The sequence below is a fragment of the Triticum urartu genome, chromosome 1A (genome assembly GCF_056163025.1).
Source record: "Triticum urartu cultivar PI428250 chromosome 1A, HENAU_Tu73, whole genome shotgun sequence".
Taxonomy (NCBI): Eukaryota; Viridiplantae; Streptophyta; class Magnoliopsida; order Poales; family Poaceae; genus Triticum; species Triticum urartu.
Genome location: NC_141873.1, coordinates 15,062,007 through 15,076,189, shown reverse-complemented (window position 1 = coordinate 15,076,189; position 14,183 = coordinate 15,062,007). Strand labels below are relative to the sequence as shown.

The window sequence follows — 14,183 nt, the reverse complement described above, 5'->3', positions numbered from 1 at the left end:
CCAAGAAACTAGATACTCAAGACGTCCATAACCGGGGACACGGCTAATCATGATTAGTTTATACACTCTGCAGAGGTTTGTGCACTTTTGCCCACAAGACTCGATCTCCTCCATTTGATTTCTCGCACTACATGATGTTTGAAAAGCGGATGACCGAGACACAGTCTTTCCGAAGAGGTCCCTTTAACCGATAGATAGGCCTGTACACCTACAATCCCCTACATCTGCTAGCCCATCATGGAAAAGTTTCCCACAACTTACTCAACTATGCCAGAGCCCATATTGGCATGTGGCTGCACACGGAAGTTTCTAGCATGAATAATCTTATGACCCCTTTGAGCCTGGGTGGCAGTCCATAGGAGAATCACACGGTACCCCGAGATTTCCGAAAAAAAAACCCAGGCAATCTCTGGAATTCCCCAGGTGCCTCAATCCACCCAGATGTGTATTAAAGTTGCCACCTTAAGTTAACCATTAATTAACAATACTCACATCTGTCATGAATACACTCAAACCCAATCCACGTCTACGAGCATAGCATAGCAGTATAAGCAACGTAGAAGTAACTCCCAAGGTTTGATAGTAAACAGGTGAATAGGTACTACCTCATCTACTCCCCAAACCCAAAATTTAAATCTGATCCTAACCATGCAATTATTTGAGGATTGATCTAATGCAATAAAACTGGGTATGAAAGAGGTATGATCAAAGTGTTACTTGCCTTGCTGATGATCCGCGAAACCTAAAGACTCGTAGTAGCACGTTTCACACTCCGGGTACTCTATCGCAAACAAACAAGCATACAATAAGCAATCAAGCAAGGGCACGGGTAAAACTCAAATAAGAGATCTAACCAAAAAGTTCAACTTAAGAACTCCGGTTTGCAAAAAGAATCAAATCAAACGAAGCAACAAAACTCAAAACGGCGAAAGAAACAAGTTTCGTTTACTAATCTGGACTAAAGCCAAATTTTACAGTAGCAAAATCTTGTTTAAGTTGGTTAAACAGAAAGAGGGCTTCGAGACGAAACTCTAGGCGCTTGAATCGCCTGATTCCGATAAACGAGCAAAAAGTTAAATTAAAACGAAAATCGGATCAGAAATAGCGATCGAAAATAATCGTGGAAAATTCGAGAAAAAGAAAAACTGACGAACAGGCTTACGAACGAACGTTCGCTGTCTGCGGCTAAACGGTGAAAGCCGTTCGTTAAAACGAATGTATGAACAGGCGTTCGCTAAATAACTAAACCGAAAAAAATAAACCGAACCGGATCTAAAATAACGGATCTAGGGTTTAGAGAAAAGAAAACCGTTCGGTTTTCTTGCGTAAACCGAGGCGGCGGCCGCGGCTACCTCCGGCGACGACGCGGCGACGGTGCGGCGGCGGGTCGACGGCTGGGCAGCGGCGAGGTGCGGCGGCGGTGGCGGCGGCGGGCTAGGGTTAGGGTTTGTTGCGGCGGGCGGCGGGTTATAAGGCCCCCCGGGCGGAGTCCCGCTCGGGTACGGCCCGGAGTCGGTTTCTCTTTTTTTTAAATAATAATTCCGACGTGCAGAAAAAGAAAGAAAAGAAATATTAAAAGGACTCCAAAAATCTCGAAATAAATTTTTCCCGTCCTCTAAAAATAGGCCGCACTCCAAATATGTACTCTTCTTTGGACCGAGGGAGTACATATATTGACTTGGTAGGCTAGTAGGGCCATGCGATGACAGCAGACCACTGGCCCATATCCACCAAGGACACATCCCCTTTTCTTTTTCTCTGAAGTCTAAGCTCCCAACGACCAACTACTTTGATGTGTAAGTATGTTCTTGCGTGCACGTTTGTTATTCAAAGACCAAATTGTGGTCTCGAATGCATGCTGATTATTCAAAGACTAAATTGTGGACTCAAATTTGTGAGCTCAGAGTCGAGTAAGCTACCACCACATTAGAGGCAGCGCTCAAACAACCAGTTTACTCTGCAAAGCTACCACCAAATTGCACGCTCAAACAACCAGTTTACACACCAAAAGCCTCAAGAACCATGGCGGAGGCTGTTGTTGGGCAGCTGGTGGTCATGCTGGGCACTACGCTGGCAAAAGAGGCGGTGATCTTTGGTGGGGCGCTGCTTGGCAAGGAAGCCTCCGCCCTCAGAGGCCTCTTCGGCAAGATCCGCGAATCCAAGGCAGAGCTGGAGAGCATGCAGGCCTACTTGCAGGAGGCAGAGCGGCTCAAGGACACCGACAAGACCACCTGCATCTTCATCAGCGAGATCAGGGGTCTCGCCTTCCAGATCGAGGACGTCGTTGACGAGTTCACTTACAAGATGGAGGACTGCAAGCACGGAGGGTTCATCGGCAAGATGAAGAAGCGGCTCAAGCATATCAAGACCTGGCGTCGCCTGGCGGCCAAGCTCCAAGAAATCAAAGCCCAGCTACAGGATGCCAAGCGGAGGAAGAATGATTACACCGTCATCGGCATATCTGCTTCTGCTGCCAGATCGACGAGTCAAGGTCAATCTTTGCATTTCACCAGGGATGAGGACCTTGTGGGGATAGAGGAGAACAGGGACAGGTTGATACGGTGGCTGACCGTCAGCGGTGGTAGTGGTCATGGTCTAGAGCAGAGCAGCAGCAAGGTTACCTCGGTGTGGGGGATGCCTGGTGTTGGTAAAACCACTCTGGTTGCTCATGTGTACAACACTGTGAAAGTGGATTTCGACGCGGCAGCGTGGGTAACTGTGTCAGAGAGTTACCGTATTGAGGGTCTGCTGAAGAAAATCGCCGCCCAGTTCGGCATCGCAGTCGACATTGCCGACATTGAGATGAGAGACCTAGCAGAGTCCATCCACAACTACCTTCAAGGTAAAAAGTTCATCATGGTCCTGGATGATGTTTGGGCTGCGCGCGTGTGGTCCGAGATAAGGAATGTCTTCCCAACGTCTAACTGTACCGGCCGATTTGTTATCACATCAAGAAAGCATGAAGTGTCACTGTTGGCAACTAGGGAGTCTGCAATTCACTTGGAACCGCTACAAGCTCATCATTCCTGGGAGTTATTCTGCAAAGGAGCATTTTGGAATGATGATGGTAAAGAGTGCCCATTGGAGTTGCAGGAACTGACTTGGAAGTTCATAGCAAAGTGTCAAGGCTTGCCTATTGCTATTGCATGCATTGGCCGCCTACTATCCTGCAAACCCCCAACTTCCGCTGAGTGGGAGAATGTGTACAGGGGTTTGGATTCGCAGTTGACGAAAGATGTGATCCCTGATGCTCATATGATCCTAAAAGTCAGTTTGGAGGACCTCCCGTATGATTTGAAAAATTGTTTCTTACACTGTGCACTATTTCAAGAAGATTATGTATTAAAGAGGAGAAGGATAATAAGGCAGTGGATTGCGGCAGGGTTTATTAGGGAAAAGGAGAACAAAACATTGGAGGATGTGGCAGAGGGATACTTGGCTGAGCTTGTGAACCGAAGCCTATTACAGGTTGTGAAGAGGAATCATGCCGGACGACTGAAACACTGCCAGATGCATGATGTCATAGGACTTCTTGCCCTGAATAAAGCCAAGGAGGAGTGCTTTGGTAAATTTTATGATGGCTATGGTAGTGGGGCATTCTCTATAGAGGGTGCACGTCGCATATCAGTCCAGGGGGAAAACCTTGAACAACTGAGCCGATCTGGTGCAAAACAACTCCGTGCACTCCATGTTTTTGGAAGGTATATCAATATTGATTTGCTGAAGCCTATCTTAACATCTTCGAATTTGCTGTCGATGTTGGATCTGCAAGGTACTTGTATCAAAATGCTGCCCAATGAAGTATTTAGCTTGTTTAGTCTGCGGTATTTGGGTCTTAGAGATACCAATCTCGAAAGCCTGCCTGAAGCAGTGGGGAGGTTACGAAATTTGGAAGTCTTGGATGCTGTGCATTCTAAGCTGACGTGTTTGCCAAACAGTGTTGTAAAACTTAAAAAATTGAGATGCTTGCGTGCATTTACTACCAGCAGATCAAAAATTGGAAGAACACGTGGGGTCAAGGTGCCTAGTGGTATACATCACTTGGCAGGACTGCGGGCTCTTCAGTCCATCAAAGCCAGTCCAGAGTTTCTGCGTGAAGTTGGAGCTCTGACAGAGCTAAGAACATTCGGTGTCTGCAACGTGACAAGCGAACACTCTTCTTACTTGGGCAATGCTATCACCAGAATGAGCCATCTTATTCATCTCGATGTTGGGGCTGCAGCTGAGGATGAGGTGCTGCGGCTGGAAGGGCTATATTTACCTCCAACCCTTTCTCTGCTTGGTTTAACAGGGCAGCTAAACAAAACATCGATGCCTCAACTTTTCTCTTCCTGGTCACTTCTTAATAGCGTCACCCGGTTGTACCTGGCATTCTCCAATATTGATGAGGGAACCTTTTCATGTCTGTGTGTGTTACGTGCTCTAAGCACCCTTGAGCTAGTGCAGGCTTTTGAAGGGAAGAGGTTGGATTTTTATGCAGGGTCGTTTCCAAAACTTCGGTTCTTACACATATGGGGTGCTGCACAACTCAACCAAGTGGGAATAGAGGAGGGCGCAATGCAAAACCTTGTCGAGCTATGGTTCACAGAGTGTCCTGAGCTAAAGTTTCTTCCAGATGGCATCCAACACCTTGCAGCCCTTGAGAAATTACTTCTGAAAGACACATCAGAAGAGCTAGTAGAGAAACTCCATCAGAAGAGAGATTCAGATGAATGCAATGAAGATGTAATGAAGATTAGCCACATAAGGAATGTTACAGTGGAATTGAGCCAAAAAGGAATTTGGAAAAGGATTAGGTGATCATCGCTATTCACAAGGTTAGTGTTCAGTGTTTCATCCTTCGTGCGTATATTAAATATTGAAGTTAAATTCGCAATTGGTAGCTAGTTACGAGTTTGTCTACTAAAGCTAGTTAACGTGATTCCTTTCTCCATGTTCGTGTGTATCTTCCTCACCTATACTAGAAATAGAGATATGCAACTACATAGCCGGTAACTAGTAGGATTTGTCATAGAAAGAAGCAAGCAAATATATGTTATGTTGTATTTAGGATATGTGTGCTTGACACCGCTTGTGTTCAAGTCCCCGTTGACTCAAGTTTGAGTCATATGTGTTCGCTGTTGATAGAACTTCTAGTTCCTCCTGCACGCATGCTCTTTCGTTTAAAGTCTGTCATAGAAAAACTGATCAATGTGTGCCTTTCATACGTATCCTAAATTAATAGGCTGACTCGCACTTGCCCGTCCTATTTCTACCGTTGACAAATATACAGAGATCCGTTCACTCCCCTGGCCGACTGACCGAGTCTTTTGCTATTGTTGTCAGATCCTGGGCTGTAGCATGTCAAGCACATTCTGATCACTTGGATCATAATCTCAATGAAAATCTGGGCTATTCCTTGGATTGAAGACATGTAAGACGGTCAGCTGTGGGTCGGGTTCGGGAAGGCAAATATCAGCTGTGATGTGTATTTCTGCTCAACAGCTGTGGATCCATCTTTATAGATTTTCAGTTTCTAATCTATCTTAAGCTGTAATCATTACTGAGGCATATGCTGTTGCGAACTCAATCTGGAATTATATTGCTGTAAATTTAAGACTGAATTCAGTGAATGAAGTTGGGGAGCTGAGCTGTATTCATGTTAGCTTTCAGTGATGTTGATGGAATATTCATTCATAATGCAATGTTCCTCTTTTCTTTTGAAGAAAAATAGCATAAAGTTGTCCAAAAGTATATTTGTTTCTCCAACAAGAAATATAGTTGTTCTTCTTGTCACGGTCGTTCAGTGATCTTTCGACCCGAATTTGCATCTAAGAGTAATAGACAAACAAACTATTGTATATTTTAACGCAATAGCTATATGTAAGTCGCCTGAATTTACAATTTGGGTCAGTGGAATTTTTGAATAAGCAGCTGCCGGCGATCTATCTTAGGTGGGTGGGTGGGTGTGCGGGGGGGGGGGGGGGGGGGGGGGGGGAGAGATGGCGGGGGGCTGCGGTTGAGGGGAGGGCGGTGCGGACGGAGGCAGGCGGTTGGGCCTGTGGTACGTGGGCTGGTTTGCAGGAAAGAGATGAACAGGAGGGTGTTAGGAGGTTGAAGAAGTTGATCTCGCCATTCATCTTGCATCCAATGGCTCGAAATAGATCGACTGACCAAAACGTTTTTTTTCAGTCGACTTAAAGCATCTCTATCCCGTAAACCGGGCCATCCGGCAAAATAACCGCTATTTTGCCGGCCCGAATAGATCCTGTATATCCATCCATCCCGGATTTTTCTAAGGGATCCTATTTTAAACTTAGCTGAAATTACTCTATTTGTTGCTCTAATAACAAAGTGCACGACCAGGAAGGCAGTTTGTGACAACAATAGCAGCTTCAGTCTCATGTCCCCATCTACTGGGTAACTGACAGCGTATCAGCATTGGTGGAGTTGGAATGGAGACTCTTTTGCCCCCATCTATTGGGTAACTGACAGTGTCCAGTTGACATTCTTCAGACATGGCAATGTCAGTGTTACTGCAATTTCCACTCGTTGCCCCTTGTCGCGCGTACAAGTAGCATTCAACGGGACTGGGTTGCGCTAGTATATGCAACAACTAGAACACGGCAGGGGGTTCCATTGAATCAGAGTTGGACTTTTCTTTTTCCTGCCTACGATCGAAGATGCCATGTAAGAAGATCAGCTGTGGCCTGTGGCTCTTGTTATCAAATGCAACTAGCAGTGTTACCTGCGCATTTGCATGGCTAGATTTTTTACATGTGTGTTTTTTGCATGCAATTGAACATCAAAAAATCATTACATCAAGGATGCTCATTCACTTTCAGACATTAGTAGTACAGTGTTCTGTGGAGATTGAAAATATGGGAATTTATTTATTTAAATCAAAATTATATACCAAGTAGAAGCTTGGACAGATCTTTTTTTAGCTCGACAATATAACCAACAAAAACCACATTCATTTAAAATAATAATTTTATGTGACAAGATTGACATACCATGTGCTATACGTAGTGACCAATCAAGAACATCCTATTTATGTGATAGAAGTAAAGAGAATTCAAAATTCCAGTACTCTAGTTATCCAGATCTAGTATGGAAATAATAGAAGAATGATTACAACACATTTGAAAACATGTCCATTTGCAAATAAGAAACTGAAAGTGCAACTAATCCCCGGGTGGTTTTGGTAATTCATAACAACATATAGCTCATTAAACTAATAGCCTTTCAAGATAAATATTTCAGGAAGTTCAATGAATGGCATGGCATGTATTGGACATGTGAACCCCTCAAAATGCTAAGGACAAATGTTGGCAAAAGCTCAAGACTCTTCATTTTTATTTTAGTGACCCAAAATCACATTGAGTCCATAGGAAAGCCAATACTATTAAAAGGGGATGAGGTGTTGCTTAACGGCTTGCTTGCTCAAAATGCTTAATGATATTGCTCCAAAACCCTCAATCAACTTCTCCATCCAAATATGTCAAAACCCTAAACTCCAACTCGGCCCCACTGATTCACTTTCATCCGGAGCCACCGAGTTCATATGACATAGCCATAGCCAGAAACCCTAACAAATCGGTCTCACCTATATGACTTTCGGTCTCACCGAGATGGCCTTGCAAACTCTTTGTTACATGTTGCATTTATTTCGGTCTCACTGAGATAGCAATCGGTCCCATCAAGTTTGCTTGACCAACTCTCTGTTGCTCTATTGTTTTATTTCGGTCTCACCGAGATAAACCAATTGGCGCCACCGAGATGTGGTTTTCCCTAGCCACTGCACATCAGTCCCACCGAGTTTGTTCCAGTTGGTCCCACCGAGACTCCTAACATTCACATTTTGAACTAGTCGGTCTGACCGAGTCTTTCTGATCGGTCTCACCGAGTTGTGTCAATAGTGTGTAATGGTTGGATTTTGTGTGGAGGCTATATATACCCCTCCACCCACTCTTTCACAAGAGAGAGAGAGAGAGCCATCAGATCGTGCCTACACTCATACCTACCAAGATCTGAGAGAGAATCACCTACCCATGTGTTGAGATCAAGGTGACCCATTCCTACCACATAAATCTTGTTCTCTAGCCTTTCCCAAGTTGCTTTCCACTCAAATTCTTCTTCCACCATAGCCAAATCCGTGAGGAGCTGTTTGAGTGTTGGGGAGACTATCATTTGAAGCACAAGAGCAAGGAGTTCGTCATCAACACACCATTTATTACCTTTTGGAGAGTGGTGTCTCCTAGATTGGTTAGGTGTCGCTTGGGAGCCTCCGACATGATGTGAAGTTAAACCAAGAAGTTTGTAAGGGCAAGGAGATCGCCTACTTCGTGAAGATCTACCCAAGTGAGGCAAGTCCTTTGTGGGCGATGGCCATGGTGGGATAGACAAGGTTCCTTCAAAGTCAACTTTGGTTGATATGCATGAGGGTACCAAGTCCGTCAAGGAATATAAGTTGGATGTGCTTCAAAGTCAACTTGACAAGTTCAAGAGGAAGGATGGTGAAGGAGTCGCCGAACTGTACTCTAGGCTAGCTCTCATAAAAAATATGACCGACAAATTCATCATCAAGAAGATCCTTAGATCTTTGGATGGAAAATATGATACTGTGTGCACATTAATCCAAATGATGCCAAATTACAAAGATCTCAGGCCCACGGAAGTTATTGGAAGAATTGTCGCTCATGAGATGTCTCTCAAGGATAAAGAGGAGCTACACAACAAATCAAGTGGTGCTTACAAAGCCTCAACCGATGCTCCCACAAGTTCAAGTGACAAGCTAGTCTCAAATGAGGAGATAAGTCTAATGGTGAAAAGATTCAACAAGTTCTACAAGAGCAAAGCTAAAGAAAGAAGCTCTAGCTCAAGACACTATGAGAAGAGATCATCAAGTCGAGAACGAAATTGCTATAATTGTGGAAGACCCGGACACTATTCCAATGAGTGTACGACACCTCACAAGAAAAGAGAAGAATCATCAAGAGGAAGATATCAAAGAGATGAATCACCTCATAAGGAGAGAAGGAGTAGAGAAGATCATTATGAACGAAGATCCTCTTGAAGAAGCAAAGATTCAGAACGGAAGGACAAGTCATCCAAGAGCTATACAAAAAGAAGACATCAAGCTCATGTTGGTGAATGGGTCTCCGGCTCTGACTCCGACAACTACTCCGAGAGAAGCTATCACTCCAACTCCGAAGACACTCAAGATGAAGGTGTTGCCGGAGTTGCTCTAGTGTCATCCAACTCCTATGACATATTTGACTCACCAAATGAGGGAATTGGAGGATGCTTCATGGCAAAAGGTCCTAAGGTATCACACCCCGAATACCTTGACTTTAATAGTGATGAGGATGATTTGCTTGGTGATGATGATCTACTTGTTGATAATGCTAGTAATGTGAGCTATAATTAAAATGCTAGTAATCATAATGATCAAAAGGAAATGAATGACAATGCTATGAAGGAGATTGAGCGCTTGACTAAAGAATTGAATGCTCTTAAGTTAGCTCATGAAACAACTCAAGAAGATCATAGAGAACTTCTAAGAACTCATGAGAAGCTACGCTTCGAGAGGCTAAATTTAGAGCAAGAGCATGAGTTTCTTAAAGCTATCAATGACGATATTCGAAAGAACAGTTCTTCATATCTTGCCAAATGTTTACTCTTGGCTACTTATATGCCTCAAGTAAAATCTAGCAATAAGAACAAGAAAGATTCTTCTTCTAGTAGTAACAATAATCATGTCAAATCCAATGTTGTTGCTTCTAGTAGTTCTCTTGATTCCACTAAGGATTCTCTTAGCCAAGTTACACCCGAGCAAGAAAATAGCTTATTGAAGGGAATTATAGAGAAAGGTGTTTACAAGAGCCTTGCCGGAATTAAGCAATTTGAGAAAATTGTACGCAAGCAAGGAAGGCACTGGAAGAATCAAAGTGTTGGTTTTGAACGAACGTTCAATGCCAATGGAGTTGAATGGGAAGAAGATCAATACCCGAAGATGAAGTTTGTTCCTCAACATGAGAAGTATGGCCCCACTTCTTTTAAGGGAACACAAGCTCAAGATGATCTTCCACCACAAGACCACAAGCTAAAAGACAAGGACAAACTTCAAGAAGAGATTGATTGGTTTGAAGAAGCTCCTAAGGCCATGGTCAAGTGGGTTCCCAAGAGTACATCAAGCTTTACTTCATCAAGTTCAACTACAACTCCAAGGATTCCCATCAAGTTGACGTGGATACCAGAAGAAGAACTAGAGTGTTCTTGAGAGTGACTTCGCCAACGTATTTCATGTAGGGGAACACGACAGAAAACAAAAAATTTCCGACCTACACACCACCAGCCCAGTACCACTATGGAGATTGCATACAAGGTTTGATATTTTTTGTTACCGACTTGTAGCGCAGCGAAAGTAGAGTCGATGACGATCGGCGGTCCAGATCCCCGCAGCTAGGATTTACAACCTCCCAACCGTGAGGATGTATACCATCATCCGCCCCTCGGACAGCCCTCCGGGAGGCAGTCGGACAGTCCCCCGGATGGTGTCGGTGACAGCCCTTCGGGAGGACCTTCGAAACTCGGACGGTCACTCGGACAGCCCTTCTGGAGGACATTCGAAACTCGGACGGTCGCACGGACAGCCCTTCGAGAGGCACTCTCAAACTAAGACCGAAACTACGATCTCTCTACAGAGTTGCACACATACAGTGTCATCTACTCGGCAGGGCTTCGCCGTCCAGAACTAGTTCCCACCGAAACCCAGACAACCTTTCGGCTCTATGAAACTATTTCGCGGGGAGTGAGAGAGAAGCCAGACAAGTCAAATGGCATGTGTATGTGAGAAGGGATGAAGTTTGGGCAGCCCCCTCACCTCCTATTTATAGGAAAACCAAGGGGTAGGATGGGTATTCAAAATACCAAAAGTGCCCCCACTTTATGTCATACACAAAGGGTATATAAAAGGGAAAGAGGGTGCCATGTGGAGCTCCATGGAGGAGCTCCACCCTTGGCCGGCCACTCCTTAGGGGCCCCCATGTGGGGCTTCCTTGGTCCCCAAGCCCTTCTAGAAGCCTTTTGGAAAATATCCCAAAAGGTGGTTTTCCAAAAATATCCAAAAAGCACTTTCACTATTCACAACAACATTTTTCAGCGTCTGTTCGAACTAAAAATATTTATGTGGGCTTAGAACATTTAAAATACCCACTAATATAATTTTCAACGCGTTCCAGAACAATTCTGAATTAGTGATTTTCATGTGCGAAAAGCATCTGAAGCGGTTCCGGCAGCTCCGGAACATTTCCGGTTTTCATCTCGGAAAATTCCAGAATGATTCTGGTACCCTCCAAGAATTATCAGGCATGTGACGAAACCAATTTGACTTAATGATATCCCCTGAATAAACTTTTCAGTTTTACCGGAACTCTTCCGGTGACCTCTCTCTTCGGAACTTTTCCGCTGTCTCCGAAAACTTTTTCCAGAGACTTTCTCTCAGACTCCCTGTCTAGTATTCAGCACATAGATGACCCTTAAGCGTGTGACCCTATAGGTTCGGTGAAGTATAGACATGACCAGGAACCCCTTCCGATCAATGATCAACATCGAAGCCGTGGACACCCATATTGACCCCTATACCCACACGAATATTCAAGTGAACCTCTGTCGTGTTCTATTCCTGTTGCTTCGCGATATGTTACAAATACCCGAGGTGAGACATGTTGGCCTCCCCGTGGATCAACAACTTGTCCACTATGCCAGTTACCTCGTTACCGGTATTGTTCTCTTTTCTCGTTACCGTGTTCCGGCATCCCCGTGATCAAATCACCCTGAGTCTGGCCACACGATGATGGATACGTAACACCATAACACCCTGACTCTATGCATGTTGCTGTTTGATATTTGTGCCTTGCTATATCTGTTTTTTATTTTATCGGACTTAAGTTAAGCTACATTGTGACAATAGCACATTGATAAGTAATATATACTGTTGAAAAATTGCCTAATTTGGTTCTATGCATGTTAATTAAGCGAGTAACTATTGATATTTTAGCCTGTGCATTTGACAAACTCCATACATCTTCAATGCTATGCTTGTACAGGTTTCTTCTACCTGCTTCACTCATTGTGATCAATGACATTGCTGCCTATTTATTTGGGTTCTTTCTTGGGAGAACACCATTGATCAAGCTATCTCCAAAGAAAAGATGGGAAGGCTTTATTGGTGCATTGGTGACAACCATCATCTCTGCTTTCCTGGTGAGATGGAAGCCCAGGTTTATGCACTTGAGAGATTACTAGTACCTTCAAGGGCTTGAATCTGTAAATAATAATTTATGTTACACATTTGATGCACAAAATGATTTCGGATGCTTCATTTGTAATTATTTATAATAGCATTATTCACTTTCACTTATTTTGCACTTAGCAAATGTAATGGGTCGCTTCCAGTGGATTACATGCCCAAGAAAGGCAACTTATTGTTTCTTTCAGAATGTGACTATTAGTTGTATTAGCAAATTGGTGTGCTGTTGATTTTATACTTAGTTTGTATTTTGGTAATATTTTCAGGACCTGTCAACAGGGTGGCTTCAGTGTGATCCTGGCCCTATGTTTAAGCCAGAGCATTATTATCTGGGAGATTGGGCACCAAATTGGGTAAGAAGAAAGATATCCTTTTCAATTTGTTAGTTTTAATACTATTTTCTCTACTATACACTACTAGAAAAACAGCTATAGCCAATATGGACACTAATGGCGCACTATACATGTGGTGCGCCATTACTAAATAGTAATGGCGCACCATGTGTAGGTGCGCCATTAGTAATCAAAACAGTAATGGCGCACCAGGTGAAAAGTGCATCATTACTAAGTTTGACCAAGGTTTGACCCAGTCATACACATACTCCCTCCTTTTCGGTTTATAAGGCTTATCTCAAATTTTTCATTTTCCCAATTTAAAGGGCTCATCTCCATCTCCTATTGAGATTCCGAGGGGCATTAAATCTTTGCATGCAATAATTAAAAATGAAATCACCAATGCATGCAATGTTCCTACTCATCTAGTGGCCAAGCATGCATGCACTGTAATTAATCCACATTAATGCATTAGTTTAATTTGGGTAGTTTCGTAAAGTATGAGATATAATCCTCCACTCATTATCTGTCTTGGTAGATGAGATTTCAGATTTGAGCCCTATAAACCGAAAGAGGGAGTAGTAATGACGCACTTTGTATAGGTGCGCCATTACTAAGTTGACATAGTAATGGCGCACCTTTACAATGTGCGCCATAACTATGTGTATGACTGGGTCAAATCTTGGTTAAACTTAGTAATGACGCACTTTGCATAGGTGCGCCATTACTATGTCAAACTTAGTAATGGCGCACCTCCCGTCACGACCGTTGCCTGAGTCCAAAAAACAGATCTCGACTCCAAAACTGTTTGGTTGATAGCTCTCACTCTTCACCAAGACAAGGCACATCATCCCCCTTGAGTCGATTTACTCCAGCTTCGTTCTTCGTGGCCACTCTGGCATTTTAACCAATCAGCAGAATCAGCCAATAACCAAAATCGATGGTGGGAGGTGCCATGTTATGCAGAGCACGGCAGAAGCGGCGACAAGAAAGAATCTGGAGAAGGTCCTGCATCCAGATGGTGTTTAGCCTCTCAGGAGTTATGGAGTTATCTGTGGTAATAGTTGGTGTCCATGACATGTTAGTCTCAGTCTTGTGTCAGTTGAAGATTAGAAGTGATATTACTGGTATTCTATGGTATAGATTCCTCTTGATAATTGGAAAGGGTCAACACTGTGTTTGACAATCAAGAAAAAGTATGCGATGTATTTGCTATTTCTCAGTCCATATAGGCCTCAGCCGTATCTGTCTTCCTCCCAACAGTAATTATCCCGATGTGGAAATGTGAACCAAGGTTAATAACAGCGCACTTGTTGTGGCTGCTGATGTGTCTGACAAGCAGCATTTTACATTAGGGAAGTTTAACATGTAGGTGCCATGTTAATTAAAACCACGGGGCGTTTGGGTAAGGTCAAATCTAGTGCTTGAATGACCAATGAAGATGTTTATCCCATATTGGTCCTTGAAGGGTCAAGACAAGCATAATCACGTCATTTACATGTGACCAAGTGCTCAGCTGAACCAACAGACTATTCTTTTTCCGTATCCACCAAATC

General features: G+C 43.6%; 1 protein-coding gene across 1 annotated transcript; it reads left to right on the top strand.

Moving 5' to 3' along the window:
* The first annotated feature begins 1,916 nt into the window (after window positions 1-1,916).
* Window positions 1,917-5,691, top strand: LOC125542620 (disease resistance protein RPM1-like). The gene is made up of 2 exons (XM_048705714.2): window positions 1,917-4,817; window positions 5,326-5,691. Exon 1 carries the CDS (start codon window positions 2,023-2,025, stop codon window positions 4,798-4,800), a length of 2,778 nt encoding a protein of 925 aa, XP_048561671.2. The 5' UTR covers window positions 1,917-2,022; the 3' UTR covers window positions 4,801-4,817; window positions 5,326-5,691.
* The last annotated feature ends 8,492 nt before the right edge of the window (window positions 5,692-14,183 follow it).

Coding starts and splice junctions, on each gene's coding strand:
- LOC125542620 (XM_048705714.2), top strand. CDS start 2,023: ATGGCGGAGGCTGTTGTTGGGCAGCTGGTGGTCATGCTGGGCACTACG.